We start from the raw sequence: 21,810 nt of genomic DNA on the forward strand, positions 1-21,810 counted from the left end.
TGTTATGAGAGGTAGTAGTGAGTATATGATGTGTTAAGAGAGGTAGTAGTGAGTATATGATGTGTTAAGAGAGGTAGTAGTGAGTATATGATATGTTATGAGAGGTAGTAGTGAGTATATGATATGTTATGAGAGGTAGTAGTGAATATATGATATGTTATGAGAAGTAGTAGTAAGCATATGAAATGTTATGGGAGGTAGTAGTGAGTATATGATATGTTATGAGAGGCAGTAGTGAATATATGATGTGTTATGAGAGGTAGTAGTGAATATATGATATGTTATGAGAGGTAGTAGTGAGTATATGATATATTATGAGAAGTAGTAGTGAGTATATGATATGCTATGAGAGGTAGTAGTGAGTATATGATATCTTATGAGAAGTAGTAGTGAGTATGTGATATGTTATGAGAGGTAGTAGTGAGTATATGATATGTTATGAGAGGTAGTAGTGAGTATATGATATGTTATGAGAAGTAGTAGTGAGTATATGATATGTTATGAGAGGTAGTAGTGAGTATATGATATGTTATGAGAGGTAGTAGTGAGTATATGATATGTTATGAGAAGTAGTAGTGAGTATATGATATGTTATGAGAGGCAGTAGTGAATATATGTGTTATGAGAGGTAGTAGTGAGTATATGATATGTTATGAGAAGTAGTAGTGAGTATATGGTATGTTATGAGAAGTGGTAGTAAGCATATGAAATGTTATGAGAGGTAGTAGTGAGTATATGATATGTTATGAGAGGCAGTAGTGAATATATGATGTGTTATGAGAGGTAGTAGTGAATATATGATATGTTATGAGAGGTAGTAGTGAGTATATGATATATTATGAGAAGTAGTGGTGAGTATATGATATGCTATGAGAGGTAGTAGTGAGTATATGATATGTTATGAGAAGTAGTAGTGAGTATGTGATATGTTATGAGAGGTAGTAGTGAGTATAGGATATGTTATGAGAGGTAGTAGTGAGTATATGATATGTTATGAGAAGTAGTAATGAGTATATGATATGTTATGAGAGGTAGTAGTGAATATATGGTATGTTATGAGAAGTAGTAGTGAGTATATGGTATGTTATGAGAAGTAGTAGTAAGCATATGAAATGTTATGAGAGGTAGTAGTGAGTATATGATATGTTATGAGAGGCAGTAGTGAATATATGATGTGTTATGAGAGGTAGTAGTGAATATATGATATGTTATGAGAGGTAGTAGTGAGTATATGATATATTATGAGAAGTAGTAGTGAGTATATGATATGCTATGAGAGGTAGTAGTGAGTATATGATATGTTATGAGAAGTAGTAGTGAGTATGTGATATGTTATGAGAGGTAGTAGTGAGTATATGATATGTTATGAGAGGTAGTAGTGAGTATATGATATGTTATGAGAGGTAGTAGTGAGTATATGATATGTTATTAGAAGTAGTAGTGAGTATATGATATGTTATGAGAGGCAGTAGTGAATATATGATGTGTTATGAGAGGTAGTAGTGAATATATGATATGTTATGAGAGGTAGTAGTGAGTATATGATATATTATGAGAAGTAGTAGTGAGTATATGATATGCTATGAGAGGTAGTAGTGAGTATATGATATGTTATGAGAAGTAGTAGTGAGTATGTGATATGTTATGAGAGGTAGTAGTGAGTATATGATATGTTATGAGAGGTAGTAGTGAGTATATGATATGTTATGAGAAGTAGTAGTGAGTATATGATATGTTATGAGAGGTAGTAGTGAGTATATGATATGTTATGAGAGGTAGTAGTGAGTATATGATATGTTATGAGAGGCAGTAGTGAATATATGTGTTATGAGAGGTAGTAGTGAGTATATGATATGTTATGAGAGGTAGTAGTGAGTATATGATATGTTATGAGAAGTAGTAGTAAGCATATGAAATGTTATGAGAGGTAGTAGTGAGTATATGATATGTTATGAGAGGCAGTAGTGAATATATGATGTGTTATGAGAGGTAGTAGTGAGTATATGATATGTTATGAGAAGTAGTAGTGAGTATATGATATGTTATGAGAGGCAGTAGTGAATATATGATGTGTTATGAGAGGTATTAGTAAGCATATGAAATGTTATGAGAGGTAGTAGTGAGTATATGATATGTTATGAGAGGCAGTAGTGAATATATGATGTGTTATGAGAGGTAGTAGTGAGTATATGATATGCTATGAGAAGTAGTAGTGAGTATATGATATGTTATGAGAGGTAGTAGTGAGTATATGTTATGTTATGAGAGGTAGTAGCGAATATATGATATGTTATGAGAAGTAGTAGTGAGTATATGATATGTTATGAGAAGTAGTAGTAAGCATATGAAATGTTATGAGAGGTAGTAGTGAGTATATGATATGTTATGAGAGGCAGTAGTGAATATATGATGTGTTATGAGAGGTAGTAGTGAGTATATGATATGTTATGAGAAGTAGTAGTGAGCATATGATATGTTATGAGAGGTAGTAGTGAGTATATGATATGTTATGAGAGGTAGTAGTAAGTATATTGTAAAGTTTGCAAAAGCACGAAATCTACAAAAATAAACCAGTTCTTAGGATGTATACGTACAGCACTTATTATCGCTTGCCATAAAAAATGACTGTAGAACAACTTGATTGACCTGTTTACAAAGACAATAAAACAGCTGCCTTTTCTCACGAGTCGCCAAACATTTAATGAGTTTTCCAGGCCTTTACACTCGCCATGGTGGTCGTTCAATAAACATTTTTTACTCATTTCACCTATAAACTGTCATCAGACATTATTTCGAAAGAACTACACAAAAGACTGTCTGACACCTGGCTCGATCAAGTCAGTTGCGTGTGTGCCATTGACAAAGAAACATTATTTTAACGATATTACGGACAAGAAACTTATATGTATATTCTGGAGTATGGCAGAGGTATGTTTTGTGTTTACTTGTCTTTTATCTAATATTTCTGGTTATAACATTTGATATCAAGTAATTTACGTAACATTTTCTGCTTCAGACAGCAATTTTGCTTTAAAGATTGTGAATCAATTTGTTTTTTAAAACCTTTCAGGTTTCACGGTCGGTTGGAAATAAAGTCACAGTCAACAAAAGATCTAACCACCGTTGTACTTTGGGAAGTACTCTAAATACAAATATACACACACGCATGATAAATAACTTCTAAAGTTCAAAGAACTTTATATATATGATATGCTATGAGAGGTAGTAGTGAGCATATGATATGTTATGAAAAGTAGTAGTGACAATATAATATATTATGAGAGGTAGTAGTGAGTGTATGATATGTTATGAGAGGCAGTAGTGAGTATATGATATGTTATGAGAGATAGTAGTGAGTATATGATATGTTATGAGAAGTAGTAGTAAGCATATGAAATGTTATGAGAGGTAGTAGTGAGTATATGATATGTTATGAGAGGCAGTAGTGAACATATGATGTGTTATGAGAGGTAGTAGTGAGTATATGATATGTTATGAGAAGTAGTAGTGAGTATATGATATGTTATGAGAGGCAGTAGTGACTATATGATGTGTTATGAGAGGTAGTAATGAGTATATGATATGCTATGAGAAGTAGTAGTGAGTATATGATATGTTATAAGAAGTAATAGTGAATATATGATATGTTATGAGAGGGAGTAGTAAGTATATGATATGTTATGAGAGGTAGTAGTGAGTATATGATATGTTATGAGAGGTAGTAGTGAGTATATGATATGTTATGAGAAGTAGTAGTAAGCATATGAAATGTTATGAGAGGTAGTAGTGAGTATATGATATGTTATGAGAGGCAGTAGTGAATATATGATGTGTTAAGAGAGGTAGTAGTGAGTATATGATATGTTATGAGAAGTAGTAGTGAGTATATGATATGTTATGAGAGGTAGTAGTGAGTATATGATATGCTATGAGAGGTAGTAGGGAGTATATGATATGTTATGAGAGGTAGTAGTGAGTATATGATATGTTATGAGAGGTAGTAGTGAGTATATGATATGTTATGAGAAGTAGTAGTGAGTATATGATATGTTATGAGAGGCAGTAGTGACTATATGATGTGTTATGAGAGGTAGTAATGAGTATATGATATGCTATGAGAAGTAGTAGTGAGTATATGATATGTTATAAGAAGTAATAGTGAATATATGATATGTTATGAGAGGGAGTAGTAAGTATATGATATGTTATGAGAGGTAGTAGTGAGTATATGATATGTTATGAGAGGTAGTAGTGAGTATATGATATGTTATGAGAAGTAGTAGTAAGCATATGAAATGTTATGAGAGGTAGTAGTGAGTATATGATATGTTATGAGAGGCAGTAGTGAATATATGATGTGTTAAGAGAGGTAGTAGTGAGTATATGATATGTTATGAGAAGTAGTAGTGAGTATATGATATGTTATGAGAGGTAGTAGTGAGTATATGATATGTTATGAGAGGTAGTAGGGAGTATATGATATGTTATGAGAGGTAGTAGTGAGTATATGATATGTTATGAGAGGTAGTAGTGAGTATATGATATGTTATGAGAGGTAGTAGTGAGTATATGATATGCTATGAGAAGTAGTAGTGAGTATATGATATGTTATAAGAAGTAGTAGTGAATATATGATATGTTATGAGAGATAGTAGTGAGTATATAATATGTTATGAGAAGTAGTAGTAAGCATATGAAATGTTATGAGAGGTAGTAGTGAGTATATGATATGTTATGAGAGGCAGTAGTGAATATATGATGTGTTATGAGAGATAGTAGTGAGTATATGATGTGTTAAGAGAGGTAGTAGTGAGTATATGATATGTTATGAGAGGTAGTAGTGAGTATATGATATGTTATGAGAGGTAGTAGTGAATATATGATATGTTATGAGAAGTAGTAGTGAGTATATGGTATGTTATGAGAAGTAGTAGTAAGCATATGAAATGTTATGAGAGGTAGTAGTGAGTATATGATATGTTATGAGAGGCAGTAGTGAATATATGATGTGTTATGAGAGGTAGTAGTGAATATATGATATGTTATGAGAGGTAGTAGTGAGTATATGATATATTATGAGAAGTAGTAGTGAGTATATGATATGCTATGAGAGGTAGTAGTGAGTATATGATATGTTATGAGAAGTAGTAGTGAGTATGTGATATGTTATGAGAGGTAGTAGTGAGTATATGATATGTTATGAGCGGTAGTAGTGAGTATATGATATGTTATGAGAAGTAGTAGTGAGTATATGATATGTTATGAGAGGTAGTAGTGAGTATATGATATGTTATGAGAGGTAGTATTGAGTATATGATATGTTATGAGAAGTAGTAGTGAGTATATGATATGTTATGAGAGGCAGTAGTGAATATATGTGTTATGAGAGGTAGTAGTGAGTATATGATATGTTATGAGAAGTAGTAGTGAGTATATGGTATGTTATGAGAAGTAGTAGTAAGCATATGAAATGTTATGAGAGGTAGTAGTGAGTATATGATATATTATGAGAAGTAGTAGTGAGTATATGATATGCTATGAGAGATAGTAGTGAGTATATGATATGTTATGAGAAGTAGTAGTGAGTATGTGATCTGTTATGAGAGGTAGTAGTGAGTATAGGATATGTTATGAGAGGTAGTAGTGAGTATATGATATGTTATGAGAAGTAGTAGTGAGTATATGATATGTTATGAGAGGTAGTAGTGAATATATGGTATGTTATGAGAAGTAGTAGTGAGTATATGGTATGTTATGAGAAGTAGTAGTAAGCATATGAAATGTTATGAGAGGTAGTAGTGAGTATATGATATGTTATGAGAGGCAGTAGTGAATATATGATGTGTTATGAGAGGTAGTAGTGAATATATGATATGTTATGAGAGGTAGTAGTGAGTATATGATATATTATGAGAAGTAGTAGTGAGTATATGATATGCTATGAGAGATAGTAGTGAGTATATGATATGTTATGAGAAGTAGTAGTGAGTATGTGATCTGTTATGAGAGGTAGTAGTGAGTATAGGATATGTTATGAGAGGTAGTAGTGAGTATATGATATGTTATGAGAAGTAGTAGTGAGTATATGATATGTTATGAGAGGTAGTAGTGAATATATGGTATGTTATGAGAAGTAGTAGTGAGTATATGGTATGTTATGAGAAGTAGTAGTAAGCATATGAAATGTTATGAGAGGTAGTAGTGAGTATATGATATGTTATGAGAGGCAGTAGTGAATATATGATGTGTTATGAGAGGTAGTAGTGAATATATGATATGTTATGAGAGGTAGTAGTGAGTATATGATATATTATGAGAAGTAGTAGTGAGTATATGATATGCTATGAGAGGTAGTAGTGAGTATATGATATGTTATGAGAAGTAGTAGTGAGTATGTGATATGTTATGAGAGGTAGCAGTGAGTATATGATATGTTATGAGAGGTAGTAGTGAGTATATGATATGTTATGAGAGGTAGTAGTGAGTATATGATATGTTATGAGAAGTAGTAGTGAGTATATGATATGTTATGAGAGGCAGTAGTGAATATATGATGTGTTATGAGAGGTAGTAGTGAATATATGATATGTTATGAGAGGTAGTAGTGAGTATATGATATATTATGAGAAGTAGTAGTGAGTATATGATATGCTATGAGAGGTAGTAGTGAGTATATGATATGTTATGAGAAGTAGTAGTGAGTATGTGATATGTTATGAGAGGTAGTAGTGAGTATATGATATGTTATGAGAGGTAGTAGTGAGTATATGATATGTTATGAGAAGTAGTAGTGAGTATATGATATGTTATGAGAGGTAGTAGTGAGTATATGATATGTTATGAGAGGTAGTAGTGAGTATATGATATGTTATGAGAAGTAGTAGTGAGTATATGATATGTTATGAGAGGCAGTAGTGAATATATGTGTTATGAGAGGTAGTAGTGAGTATATGATATGTTATGAGAGGTAGTAGTGAGTATATGATATGTTATGAGAAGTAGTAGTAAGCATATGAAATGTTATGAGAGGTAGTAGTGAGTATATGATATGTTATGAGAGGCAGTAGTGAATATATGATGTGTTATGAGAGGTAGTAGTGAGTATATGATATGTTATGAGAAGTAGTAGTGAGTATATGATATGTTATGAGAGGCAGTAGTGAATATATGATGTGTTATGAGAGGTAGTAGTAAGCATATGAAATTTTATGAGAGGTAGTAGTGAGTATATGATATGTTATGAGAGGTAGTAGTGAGTATATGATGTGTTATGAGAGGTAGTAGTGAGTATATGATATGCTATGAGAGGTAGTAGTGAGTATATGATATGTTTTGAGAGGTAGTAGTGAGTATATGATATGTTATGAGAGGTAGTAGTAAGTATATATGTTATGAAAGGTAGTAGTAAGTATATGATATGCTATGAGAGGTAGTAGTGAGTATATGATATGTTTTGAGAGGTAGTAGTGAATATATGATGTGTTATGAGAAGTAGTAGTGAGTATATGATATGTTATGAGAGGCAGTAGTGAATATATGATGTGTTATGAGAGGTAGTAGTGAGTATATGATACGCTATGAGAAGTAGTAGTGAGTATATGATATGTTATGAGAGGTAGTAGTGAGTATATGATATGTTATGAGAGGTAGTAGTGAGTATATGATATGCTATGAGAGGTAGTAGTGAGTATATGATATGTTTTGAGAGGTAGTAGTGAGTATATGATATGTTATGAGAGGTAGTAGTAAGTATATATGTTATGAGAGGTAGTAGTGAATATATGATATGCTATGAGAAGTAGTAGTGAGTATATGATATGTTATGAGAGGTAGTAGTGAGTATATGATATGTTATGAGAGGTAGTAGTGAGTATATGATATGCTATGAGAGGTAGTAGTGAGTATATGATATGTTTTGAGAGGTAGTAGTGAGTATATGATATGTTATGAGAGGTAGTAGTAAGTATATATGTTATGAGAGGTAGTAGTGAGTATATGATATGCTATGAGAGGTAGTAGTGAGTATATGATATGTTTTGAGAGGTAGTAGTGAATATATGATGTGTTATGAGAAGTAGTAGTGAGTATATGATATGTTATGAGAGGCAGTAGTGAATATATGATGTGTTATAAGAAGTAGTAGTGAATATATGATATGCTATGAGAAGTAGTAGTGAGTATATGATATGTTATGAGAGGTAGTAGTGAGTATATGATATGTTATGAGAGGTAGTAGTGAGTATATGATATGCTATGAGAGGTAGTAGTGAGTATATGATATGTTTTGAGAGGTAGTAGTGAGTATATGATATGTTATGAGAGGTAGTAGTGAGTATATAATATGTTATGAGAGGCAGTAGTGAATATATGATGTGTTATAAGAAGTAGTAGTGAATATATGATATGCTATGAGAAGTAGTAGTGAGTATATGATATGTTATGAGAGGTAGTAGTGAGTATATGATATGTTATGAGAGGTAGTAGTGAGTATATGATATGCTATGAGAGGTAGTAGTGAGTATATGATATGTTTTGAGAGGTAGTAGTGAGTATATGATATGTTATGAGAGGTAGTAGTGAGTATATGATATGTTATGAGAGATAGTAGTGAGTATATGGTGTTATGAGAGGTAGTAGTGAGTATATGATATATTATGAGGAGCACAATTGTGTACATAATAAGTACCAAAAAAACTGGTGTTCACCTTGATGGTATGCGAGTGAGCTGATCTGGTCACGTCGTAGAATAGGTCAAGTAATGCATCCATCATCTTCCTTGCTTCGCCAGGTACAGATGACTTTGTTTTGACCATGAGGAACTTGGGATCACTTATCTTCTCAGATTCAACTATTTCTCCGTCATACTTACCTAGAACCAAATAATACTTATTAAGTTATGTACTGCTTTGTATAACCTGACAGTCAGTTTGCCTACAGATCCTACAGAGGAACAGAAGACCCAGTGATGTATTGCTAGACATGAGCAAACGCTGTATCAGCTTTTATGATGCCATCAATCACGATGTACATATTAGTTGAGAAAATAGGCGTTAAAGGAATACATGTCAACATCATTTGATGGGTGCCCAAATTCCTCATCAAACATGAACAAAAAGCTAGGAGTATTAGCAAACAGTCCATGACAATAGTAACATTAGCACGTGGTTCGCAGGGATGCCACGTTAGTGCAGCGAGCTTCACATTGTATGTTGATAGCGTATGTACCAAACTTTCAAATTGTAAAATAGGCTGATGTCAGTAATTGTTGATGTATCTAAGGAGAAGACGACTCTAAACTTCAACAACCTGCGACTTTCCAATCTTAGATCCTGTTAACATCTGATATAACGATAAGTTGATATATGACAAGTAAATTATCATATATTATTTACAATAATATAAATATTGTAAGTAATATCCCAGACCCTGTTAATATCAAAGGAATCAGTATGGAGAAAGTGACCGAGTACCAATATATCGAGACTATACTAACACGCTAGCTCATTGTGACTGCAAATATACCGGTAATGTACCTACAAGTAATTTATAGCCCAAGTCAAGAAATGATTACAAGAGTACATCCTGAAAAGGCTCGCACCATTCAGGGTCAAAGAAAGCCCAATCAATCTAGCATTCACGTCGTTGTAGGGGGATCATCACTTTCGACCTTGCCATTGTATATAAACCCTTATCCGCCAAATTTCAATGCTTCCTACATTGCATCATCGAGCTTGCCTACAAGCTCATCAAAGAACAGCTGGAATACCAAACAATTGATGAGCTGTACCAAAAGTGGCTCAAAGCGAAAGCTCTGCAAGTACTTACCGCACCTAGCACCTAACCCGGTAGTAGTGCTCGAATCATTACTTTCTGAAAGCTTCAGCATACCACACCGACGTGCCAATCGTAGAAAACACTGCTTTAGAACAACATGTGTAAGATTTATAAATAAGATTATTTTTAGAAAATTTTATAGATGCATTTACATATTTTACTAGCTGCATTACTCTTGTTCGGGAACAGATTTACGTAAAGCAAGTTTTATTGAGAGTTGTCTTACATACTGTAAAACAACTCCAAATATGCAATCTACTGAAATTTTTGTGCTGATCTGACTGCATACACATATGCAGTTGTACATGTCAATAATGTTGGAGAGACCACTGGAAATATACAATGTGTTTTACAGCTAGTCTACAATGCATCAGTCTCGAACTACTCAAATCGAAATTTTCCTAATTATGTACACAGAACTGATAATGAAATTGACATTGCTAGGCAAACTGACGTTCTTCAAACTGGCAGTATTGAAAAGTTTTACATATTTTAAAAATTCTAGAAAATATTTTGCTATTGCACTGCTTAGCTATCGCCAGCATTTATTGAATTGAGACTTCTGCATGCTTGAAACACTAATCATGACTCAACAGTTCTTTGTCTATAGACTGTGTTTTGACAAGGTATATACAAACTGTGCAGCAGTAATGCGGTTGTTGATAAAATTTATTATCAATAAAATCTATGATATAAACTACATACATGGCCTCTCGCCTTTCCAACGTAAGGCATTACATCTGGAGCATTTTTGGACATTCATCCCATAAAAAATTCAACCCTATACTGTTTTGCAGGACTGTAGTCAAGTGCGAAATTTTCTGTCCATACACGGCGCCTGGTAGCAGCTGCTGTAGTTAGTGCATCTCGCTGTTGTCACCGTTTCATCTGCTCTGAAAATTCAGCTCGCCGAGCAGCTGTTGTAGCTAGTGCATCATGTTCTTGTCGCTGCTGCATCTGCTCGGAGGTTTCTGCACGTCTGGCCGATGTAACGGCTGCTCTGAGCCGTTTGAGTTGCTGCTGGGGTCGGTTCAGTAGTCTCTGCACTTCTAGTGGCTGCAGCATCTATTCTGGCCTGCTTTCGATATACCTGTGTTTGTTCGGCGGTTTCTGTTCTTCTAGCAGCTGCTATTCTGTTTCGTTGTAGGCGTAGCTGTGTTTGCTCTGCAGTTTCTGCACTTCTAGCAGATGCAGTAGCTATTCTGTTTCGTTGTAGGCGTAGCTGTGTTTGCTCTGCAGTTTCTGCACTTCTAGCAGCTGCAGTAGCAGTTCCGTTTCGTTGTGGGCGTTGCTGTGTTTGCTCTGCAGTTTCTGCTTGTCTAGCTGCTGCTTTGCGAACTCGGTCTCTTTCTCTACGGGAATCAATCTGTTCTTGCGTTTGGGCAGTAGGCTTATTGGAAGGCATTGTACTGCTTCAAGCATTTCTAAAATTGAATGAGACGGTGTGCTTTTTTGTAATATACGCTGCTCGTGTTCTTCTCACCGTCGCCTATCGCCAGGCTCGAAGTGCCCGTGCAAGTTTTGTTGCAGCTGTAGTTCTGTAGTACTCGTAGCTGGAAAAAAAGTAAAAGTACCTCAGCTGTGGAAGGAAATGAACATGTTTATTATCACAAACAGTGGTAAATCCAACTTTTCAACCCTTTCACTGAAGTAGACTCACTCATGCGTTTTCTATGATCGACCGCCATAGACACATTTTTGCGACTTTCCCAACAATTGCTAGTAACTTAATTTTATTATTCGTTGATAACAAAACCAACAATCTTTAAGACTTGTATGGAGTGACAGTGTTGTCCAAAGAATTTTCTATAAAATTAGCCTAAAATTTAATTTTAAATCTTTGTTTGAGAATTTCCAACTTAACCACTTCGGGTGCATGTGCCGCTATAGCGGCTTCGAGTATATTCTTCTCAAGTTCATCAGCCAGTTTTTAGGCTTTGCATAGTTGCATTACTCATCCATACTCATCTATATTTAGAGCCTGCTTACAGTTACACTATATCTACAAAGCTAAGCATGACCTTCAGACATGTTTGCAGACATTGGACTGGTCAAACAGCTATGGTCAAATGAAAGAATTTCGAGTAATTTGCATTCAAAGTTCAACATCGCGATCAGCTAGTAACAACTAGCTGATCCACTACTAGCTACAGTGTTCCACACTGTAGCTAGTAGTGGATGCGTATAGGCTTCAATTCAGCGATAGAAATGGCAGACTTCCAGTAGAGTGGTGACGAAGATGAGTTAACAGCTATGGAAGAGACTGTAGATTGCATTGTATACACAGTATGTTTTAATTGTTTGTTATTATATATACTTTTATACATTTTCATGCTACCCTTATTAGTCAAATATGTTCGTAGAACACGAATTTTAATAAAACCGCTATTTCATGCTACTTTCAATATTGATCATTTTCAATTTTTGCAATAAAGATAATATGATCAGATACAGAATTTTCTCTGCTTTCCAAAAAGTACAGGTGTTCTATGTGAAAATGTGAGTGCTTCTATGGTTAAAATGACATTTTGTTGACCCATGTCATAATTTGTAGAGCATCATGATTTAATTGTACCTGAACGCGAAATTGGATTATGCAATTGTACCGGAAGTGGTTAAAAACAACCATTTTTGTGCAAGTTTTGAAAATGCCACCGAGTTAGAAAACAATTACTTATGTTGATGACATAGCTGATTCAGATTTGTGTGATTACACATATAATTAAAATAGCAATAGCAGTAATAGCAATAACATACTAAATAGCAATAACATACAACAATACTAACCTTTTCGATGTAGAAATTTAGTAGGTAAAATGCAGTAGCAGTACCCGTGCAAGTTCTGTAGTAGCTGTAGTACTCGTAACTGGAAAAAAATAAAAGTAACTCAGAAGGAAGTGAACATGTTTACTATCAGAAACAGTGGCAAATCCAATGTTTTCAACCCTTTCACTGAAGTAGACTCATTTATGCGTTTTTATGGTTGACGGCCGTAGACACATTTTGCAATTTTACCAGCAATTGCTAGTAACTGAATTTCATTATTCGATTATAACATAACCAACGGTCTTGAGGACTTTTATGGTAGTGACAGTGTTGTTTTAAGATTTCTCTATAAAATTAGCCTAGTTTAATATTTTAATCTTTGTTTGGGGATTTCCAATTTAAAAACGAACATTTTTGTGTAGTTGATCAAAGGCGTCCGAGTTAGAAAACAAATAACTACTTATGTTGATGACATATAGCCGATTCAGATTTTTGTGATTACACAGATAAAACAAACATTCTAGATGGAGTTTCAAATTGAAAAAAATATCATGAAGCAATATCAGCAAAATGGCTGGCAGTAGGCCGATAGCTAAATTTGTACATGGACGCAAGTGAAAGGGTTATGTATTGAAAGTGTGGCAATTCATAGACAATACAACATTGAATAAGAAACACTTACCTTTTCAATGTGAGAATTTAGGAGGTGAGAATTGCGTTTTTCCAGTGGCCGCAAGAAACAAACGTTTACGCGACCTTTTCGGTACACGTTGGCAGTAAATATTAATTACGTGTAAATTAATACACGCTAACCGGATATGACGTGTTTGTGTAGAAACGATGATTAGGTTATGTATAATAGAGGCGTGCACTAACCGGAGATTCCCGTTAATGGGCCCTAGATACCTAGTTGCGGCTAATATTCCGAAAAGTACGGTACTCTATAAGGCGGACACTCAATCAAACAGACAGACAACGATTGCCGTTTATATAGTAGATTGTAAACATCTCGAGCAGCAGAGCCTGTCATTTTATCAGTAATGATACGATACAATACAATAAACATACATACATGCGTACACATGCAGCGCAATAGGATGTACGTACACATGTACATATATATATATATATCTATATATATATATAACTAGAAATTCCACTGTCATACAGCCCACGACCAAAGAGATGGCCAGAGATATTGGCAAAAAAATAAAGGGTACTGATGGTTGAGAAATGCAATATTAGCAATCAAATGGCTCTGCAGTGCAATAGGATAACTGCAATGGTAGCTGTAATGTACTGGGTGTGGGTGTTATTATATACAACAAACAGCAATAATGAATGGAAAATATGTTTATATTTTCCCCCTGCAATAGGAGAAATGCAATATTGGCCAATATTAGAAGTAAAATGCACTGATATTCTTAGAATAATCAATTTTATTAATATAGTAATAATAGAAAACCAATACACAATTTTGTTTACATTTCAAAACGTCATAGGTAGCAATATCGAGAAGTTGTGGTATTTATATATGTTTTTAGAAAACTTATTTAAAAAGTGTTTGGTCATGACAAACAACAACAATGAAAGGAAAATATTACACGTTTATATCTCTCTCTTGCAATAGGAGAAATGCAATGTTGGCCAACATTATAAGTAAAATGCACTGATATTATTAAAATAACCAATATTGTTAATATAGTAATACAGCAATAATAGAAAACCTATGAGCGTTCACGCGTTTCGAAGATTTCTGCAAACTGCAGCAAAATAAAAGCTGTTATAAAAGTGTTATAAAGCTGTAGGCCTAATTTACTGTAATGTATGTAATTCAACAACAATAAAGAAATATGTTGATTATAACTCTGAAATGCAAAATTAGAAGTAAAATGGCGAGCTACTGTGTACTATACACAGTTTGAAAGTTGGTTGCGTTGAATGTAGAATGGTTTTGATAAGCGATCTTTAACGGAAAGCGGGTAGGAGCATTCACGCGTATAAAACTGTAGCAAAATAAAAAATGTTCTCGTCATGAAGGGGCGTTGTAGTTCGGCCCTAGCTTGTACATAAGTTGTAAAGAATTTCGGCTAACGTTTCAAATAATGAAACCTTCGGTGATTGGACAAAAAACACAGGCTGATAAACTGTGTACCACAATTTCGTACCTGTAAATCGGTCTACGCCTCAAACGGTCTACGTTTATTACAGAAACCTTCGAATAAATTCGATTACAAGTAATAAATGCCATAGACTGATGAAATGAGCACGGTTTTCTCGTGAAATGCGCACTGCTAAATAGTTCTACTATCTGTCGCACGGCTTTATTGGCGTTTCAATTTTCGGTCTTAACTTTTATTAAACCGAACTTTTCAAGCGTTTTGTAGCATTTCTCGTTCAAATTAATCTGTCTATTTGTGTATAATCCGATCAGATGGGTGAGTTTAAAGATAATACCGACGGTTTACAAAGACTTGGTAACATATTTAAATAGGTTTAAATGTGTTTTGTATCGTTATTATACTTTAACGACTTTACATTCCGATGCTTAAATTTGTTGATGAAATTTCTAGCCAAGGGTTCGTCTCATTGTTGATGAATAATTTTCGTAAGTTGTGTGCACATGCATTTATCATAAAAACTCCCACACTTCCGCTCCGCTCGTGTGGTCGTGGGATTATCTGAAATTTATGTACATGCTTGCACACAGGCCTTAACTAGTCTCAACACAATGAAACTCTAACATGACATACCGAGTACTTTTGCCTTGAATTCTCTTACACGAATGATCTTCAGAAACTCATAATAAATTTTATCAAACTCGTCTTCAACTTCTGTTTGCTCATATGTTCTTTGTTTCCATGTTTCTGACTGCTGAGGGATCTCCTCTTCATCTTCTGAAAGCGATACTGAAGCTGTCGTATGTTTCGCCTTTATGGAAGCTTCTGAAATCGAATGCAACTGGTAATAGCAATGGGTTTTATTGAGAACTTACAGTTGACGCCCCGTGTCATGGAAAAACAGCATTAAAATGAAAAACAAACTAGTGTACAACTGTAGATGAATCAATAGAGCTGAACTCGGGAAAGCATGTGTTTCATTTGCAGGAAGAGTTGTGGTGAATATAGCGAGTGATCTAGCGAGTAATGACCGATGTATAAAAAGAATATTGTCATTTCTAGACAAACAACTCTACGACTGGTAACTGGACAACAAGCTATGGATATGAAACATGGAAAATACAAATGAGTGAATATTTCCTCAAATAATTCAAAGAGAATTACTTCCGTGTGTCCATTGATTAGGTTCGCAACGACAACTTTTCCCTCTTTTTACTTCCTTTTTTACTTGGTTTATAGTTCATGACTATGATAATTTTACAATAAGTTAATGGAAACGCACACCTTCAATGGTAATTCACATTGATGTTTTTTTTTATAAAAAAAAACTAGACCTAGTTTTTTTATAAAAAAACTAGGTCTAGTTTTTTTTATAAAAAAAACATCAATGTAAATTGATGTAACCTAGTTTTTTTTTATAAAAAAACTAGGTCCATTTTGCCAAGGAAAAATAATAAAAATATTTGGTATGTCTAAAATACAGTAAAACATACAAATATCTAAAGTATACGTAAAAAGTGACGTCTGTCTGACCGTAAGTCTGTAAGCATCTGTAGGTCGCGTCTTGGTACGCTGGCTCTTTAACGTCTGAACCAATCAAACGCCTTAAAGCATTTCTGAATAATTGCGGGGCTACATATTGTCTGCGCTTTATCAACACACCTGATGACTTCTTACAGTGAACTAAATTGCCAGGGTACTCTTATATAATAGAGATAACCTTATACGTCGTTTTATCTCCCAAGTGCGGCAAAAGAGAAAGCGATATTTTTAAGGCTAACTATGACATTCTTTTTCTTTAAATAGAATGAGAATTTGCACCATCTTGAAACTTTATGTCTTATGGAAGTTTATGTGTAGTACGAAGCAAAAACTTGACATATAATTATTTGGGTTATTATGGAACTTACGTTATAAAACGTCTAGGTTTAGGAGCGTCTTCTGTATTTCAGATATTTAAAAAATGGAACCGATTCCTTCAATATCACTGGTTGATGCGGCTAGTCCTTTAATAAATCCAAACACAAATCTTCAAAGCTTGTAAAAACATATGAAAACGCTTTTGTGTTAAAGTCATTATTATAAAGACATACCATAACTTCTATATTGTGCACCTTGTCCGCTGATCAAAGCTGCTTATCTACAGGCCTACCTCAATATATCAGCTAAAGAGGGAAAAATATGGGACATGATTACATGCCCAAAAGCAGAACTACAGACAGAACTACAGACGAACTACAGACAGAACTACAGACAGAACTACAGACAGAACTACAGGCAGAACTACAGACAGAACTACAGACAGAACTACAGACAGAACTACAGACAGAACTACAGACAGAACTACACAGACGCTTTCAGAATTTTCTGTTATTTAAAAAAGTTAGCTGCGGGCAATTCGTGTTTTTGCATTCTGAAAACTAAGAAAATCAGCTGTTAGAACTTATCAGAACCATTTGCCATGACCATCTGAAAAATCTAAGTCAGCAGTTGTCCTTCCCCAAATCTGTTAATGTTAATAATTGTTCCTAATAATTGTTGATAGGTATGTGAGTGTTAATATGTATGTTTGTTAATAGGTTTGTTAGTGTTAATAGCTGTAGTTGAGACTAATAAATTTACTAACAAACTAGAAATTTACTTGTTACATTTTTATAAGTGTTTTGTTCGTAAATGTAAATCTTCTATTGAAAAAGACTTGTTCTAAAAGCGGCCTATCCAAACATTTTCAAGTGAATCTCGGAAACAGCTCTCTTCAGAAAGCAGATCTATTTTCAACTATATTCCACCACATAACATTTTGACAACTTTTTAAGATATTTTTTTAATAAAAAGCTATAGTTAAGATTTCTAGAAGATGGCTCAATTTGAACTTTTTCAAGTAAGTAGCTTTTAGTAAAGAGACATGAATGATGTGTGATGGATGTCACAGTACCGCTCTCCTTCTTTAAAATGCCATAAGAAAAAGCTGCAAATATCCTTCAAACCTGCTGAGAGCTTGCTGAGTTCAGGTTGTGCTGCAGAATTAATCTGAACAAGTATGCTCCCTTTCGACTCCTCTATAACAGCGTTTATCACACTTTGTTCTAAAAGAGAAAACAATATTTGATCAGTAAATTATATCAGAGTTGGCAAGGCTGGAGCCTCTGGTTGCACGTACAATAACATTAGGCAGACAACTGGATGTACCAGGATAATAAATACCTTGAAACTTCTAAAGTTTATAGCATCCCACACTGTGCAATATAAAAGCAACTTGATCTTGGCATAACAAAATTAGTTCAATATGGCTGCCACCATGCTAATAGGCACCAACTTAACAAAAAACCATGTGGAGTGAAGCAAGTTGAACTCTGACAACAAACTTTTTATGTCGAGTCTAACTCCGGCAGGTACTTTCAAAGATGGAAGTTTCCTGCCAACTGTTGACTCTATCTCTGCTTCAGTTTCTCTGCTGTTTCTCACCAGATCAACCTGCAACAATGACAATACAGGCATTTTTACCGGTACACTGATATGGTAACTGTCGGTAGCCCTAGCAACTGATAGCCTCACTGACTCGTAATCTGAGCAACCAGTAATTTTTGTGACTGGTAATTCCCGCAACATAAAACCCTCCTTGGTAATTTCAGTAACCCATAACACCAGCAACTGGTGGCTGAAGCAATTAGCAATCCTAGAGACTGGCAAGGGTAGTGCCAAAATTTACAACAGTGACTAGTATCTTTAACTGATTGACAGATAACCTTAGTAACTAACAGTCCAAGTGAGATAGATAGTGAGAAGATAGAGAGAGTGAGAAATAGGGAGAGCGAGAAAGAGAGAACGGTTCCAACTATTCAACAACTTCAAAAGAATTTTACATAAGGTAAAGAGTAGAAGACACGATGGTTAAGGAGATGTATTAACTTGTAGAGAGTTTGTAAAATATTATTGCAGTGTTAGGGTAACATCATCTGTATTACTAATCAATAGGATCATCTCTGTAGACTTTAGTTTTAATACACATCTATATATATATTTCTTAAAGTCCGTGTGTCTTCTTTTGGAAATCCAGCTATAGCTATTATTAGAACAGCTCAGATGGACAACAATGCAGACAACAATGCAGAATGGTAAGTCATGGCTTACCCATCATTGGAAGCCTAACCTTATTAACTAGCTTAGTGGAGTTTTCCATTGGCAGTATGCCAGGCTACTAGCTTGAAAGGTACAGTTGTTTGACAAAGTTTGAAAACCTTTACAGTTGTTTTTATTTTTCTCTTAATTTATTTCAACTACATGACACACTTCTCTCATGATATGTAGCCTACTTTGAAAGTTGTAATGGCAAATGTTGTTATACGTTAAATGCAAATCAATTTTCTGTCCAAAGACTCTTCTATTAGACGAGCAACGCCGGGTGGCACAGCTAGTTTACCTATAAACTAGTAACTATGAACATTTACCTATAAACTAGTAACTATGAACATTTACCTATAAACTAGTAACTATGAACATTTATCTATAAACTAGTAACTATGAACATTTACCTATAAACTAGTAACTATGAACATTTATCTATAAACTAGTAACTATGAACATTTACCTATAAACTAGTAACTATGAACATTTACCTGTAAACTAGTAACTATGAACATTTACATATAGACTAGTAACTATGAACATTTACCTATCAACTAGTAACTATGAACACTTATCTATAAACTAGTAACTATGAACATTTACCTATAAACTAGTAACTATGAACACTTATCTATAAACTAGTAACTATGAACATTTACCTATCAACTAGTAACTATGAACACTTATCTATAAACTAGTAACTATGAACATTTACCTATAAACTAGTAACTATGAACATTTACCTATAAACTAGTAACTATGAACATTTACCTATATACCAGTAACTATGAACATTTATCTATAAACTAGTAACTATGAACATTTACCTATAAACTAGTAACTGTGAACATTTACCCATAAACTAGTAACTATGAACATTTACCTATAAACTAGTAACTATGAACATTTACCTGTAAACCAGTAACTATGAACATTTACCTATAAACTAGTAACTATGAACATTTACCTATAAACTAGTAACTATGAACATTTACCTATAAACCAGTAACTATGAACATTTACCTATAAACTAGTAACTATGAACATTTACCTATAAACCAGTAACTATGAACATTTACCTATAAACTAGTAACTATGAACATTTACCTATAAACTAGTAACTATGAACATTTACCTATAAACTAGTAACTATGAACATTTACCTATAAACTAGTCACTATGAACATTTACCTATAAACTAGTAACTATGAACATTTATCTATAAACTAGTAACTATGAACATTTACCTATAAACTAGTAACTATGAACATTTATCTATAAACTAGTAACTATGAACATTTACCTATAAACCAGTAACTATGAACATTTACCTATAAACTAGTAACTATGAACATTTACCTATAAACTAGTAACTATGAACATTTACCTATAAACTAGTAACTATGAACATTTACCTATAAACTAGTAACTATAAACATTTATCTACAAACTAGTAACTATGAACATTTACCTATAAACCAGTAAGTATGACTTATGATACCTGTTTTAAAATATATTGAAAAAATATGTTTCACTAAAAACAAGTTCATTTGTAAAAAAAAAGAGTAAAATACGTACAAAAAAGACTACTGCAGGTTTATGAGCTCAAAAACTGTCAATTAAACTCTGATGAACTGGGCAGTGACAATGTGCGTACCAACTGGCGCGCAGACAACCGCAACTGAATAGTCTGCAAAATGGTATTTAGTCGGGACAGCTCCTCAGCAACAGCCTCCTTCTGAAATTCTTTGATCTCACCTTCAGTTGAATTTCTGCGTCGAACAACCTCTGACTTTAATGCTGAGTACATGGACGCAATTTCTTTTAGCTAAAATTATATTAATGTAGCTGTTAAAATTAGAGGTAAATCCATAGCAATTTGACTGAAATAACACTAGTAACACTTGTTATAACTACTAGCAACACTCATTATAACCACTAGTAACACTTGTTATAACCCCTAGTAACACTTGTTATAACTACTAGCAACACTCGTTATAACCACTAGTAACACTTGTTATAACTACTAGCAACACTTGTTATAACCACTAGTAACACTTGTTATAACTACTAGCAACACTTGTTATAACCACTAGTAACATTTGTTATGACTAATAGTAACACTTGTTATAACTACTAGCAACACTTGTTATAACCACTAGTTATACTTGTTATAACTACTAGCAACACTCGTTATAACAACTAGTAACACTTGTTATAACTACTAGTAACACTTGTTACAACCACTAGTAACACTTGTTATAACCACTAATAACACTTGTTATAACCACTAGTACCACTTGTTATAACTACTAGTAACACTTGTTGTAACTACTAGTAACACTTGTTATAACTACTAGTAACACTTGTTATAACTACTAGCAACACTTGTTATAACCACTAGTTACACTTGTTATAACTACTAGTAACACTCATTATAACAACTAATAACACTTGTTATAACTACTAGTAACACTTGTTACAACCCCTAGTAACACTTGTTATAACTACTAGCAACACTCGTTATAACCACTAGTAACACTCGTTATAACTACTAGTAACACTTGTTAAAACCATTAGTAACACTTGTTATAACTACTAGCAACACATGTTATAACTACTAGTAACACTTGTTATAACTACTAGCAACACTTGTTATAACCACTAGTTACACTTGTTATAACTACTAGTAACACTTGTTATAACTACTAGTAACACTTGTTATAACTACTAGTAACACTTGTTATAACCACTAGCAACACTCGTTATAACCACTAGTAACACTTGTTATAACCACTAGTAACACTTGTTATAACCACTAGTAACACTTGTTATAACCACTAGTTACACTTGTTATAACTACTAGTAACACTTGTTATAACCACTAGTAACACTTGTTATAACCACTAGTAACACTTGTTATAACTACTAGTAACACTTGTTATAACCACTAGTAACACTTGTT

At 33.7% G+C, this 21,810-nt stretch overlaps 1 protein-coding gene across 1 annotated transcript in view; it reads right to left on the reverse strand.

Moving 5' to 3' along the window:
* LOC137387056 (uncharacterized) overlaps window positions 1-21,810 on the reverse strand; it is a 48,379-nt gene that overhangs the window by 25,480 nt on the left and 1,089 nt on the right. The window contains exons 2-6 of the mRNA XM_068073344.1: window positions 20,503-20,673; window positions 18,086-18,194; window positions 17,708-17,806; window positions 15,354-15,545; window positions 8,706-8,869 (exon numbers count right to left, since the gene is read on the reverse strand). Coding sequence (XP_067929445.1) covers window positions 8,706-8,869; window positions 15,354-15,545; window positions 17,708-17,806; window positions 18,086-18,194; window positions 20,503-20,673 — 735 coding nt within the window. The remainder of the gene's footprint in view (window positions 1-8,705; window positions 8,870-15,353; window positions 15,546-17,707; window positions 17,807-18,085; window positions 18,195-20,502; window positions 20,674-21,810) is intronic.

This window comes from Watersipora subatra, chromosome 2, assembly GCF_963576615.1.
Source record: "Watersipora subatra chromosome 2, tzWatSuba1.1, whole genome shotgun sequence".
NCBI classification, from domain to species: Eukaryota; Metazoa; Bryozoa; class Gymnolaemata; order Cheilostomatida; family Watersiporidae; genus Watersipora; species Watersipora subatra.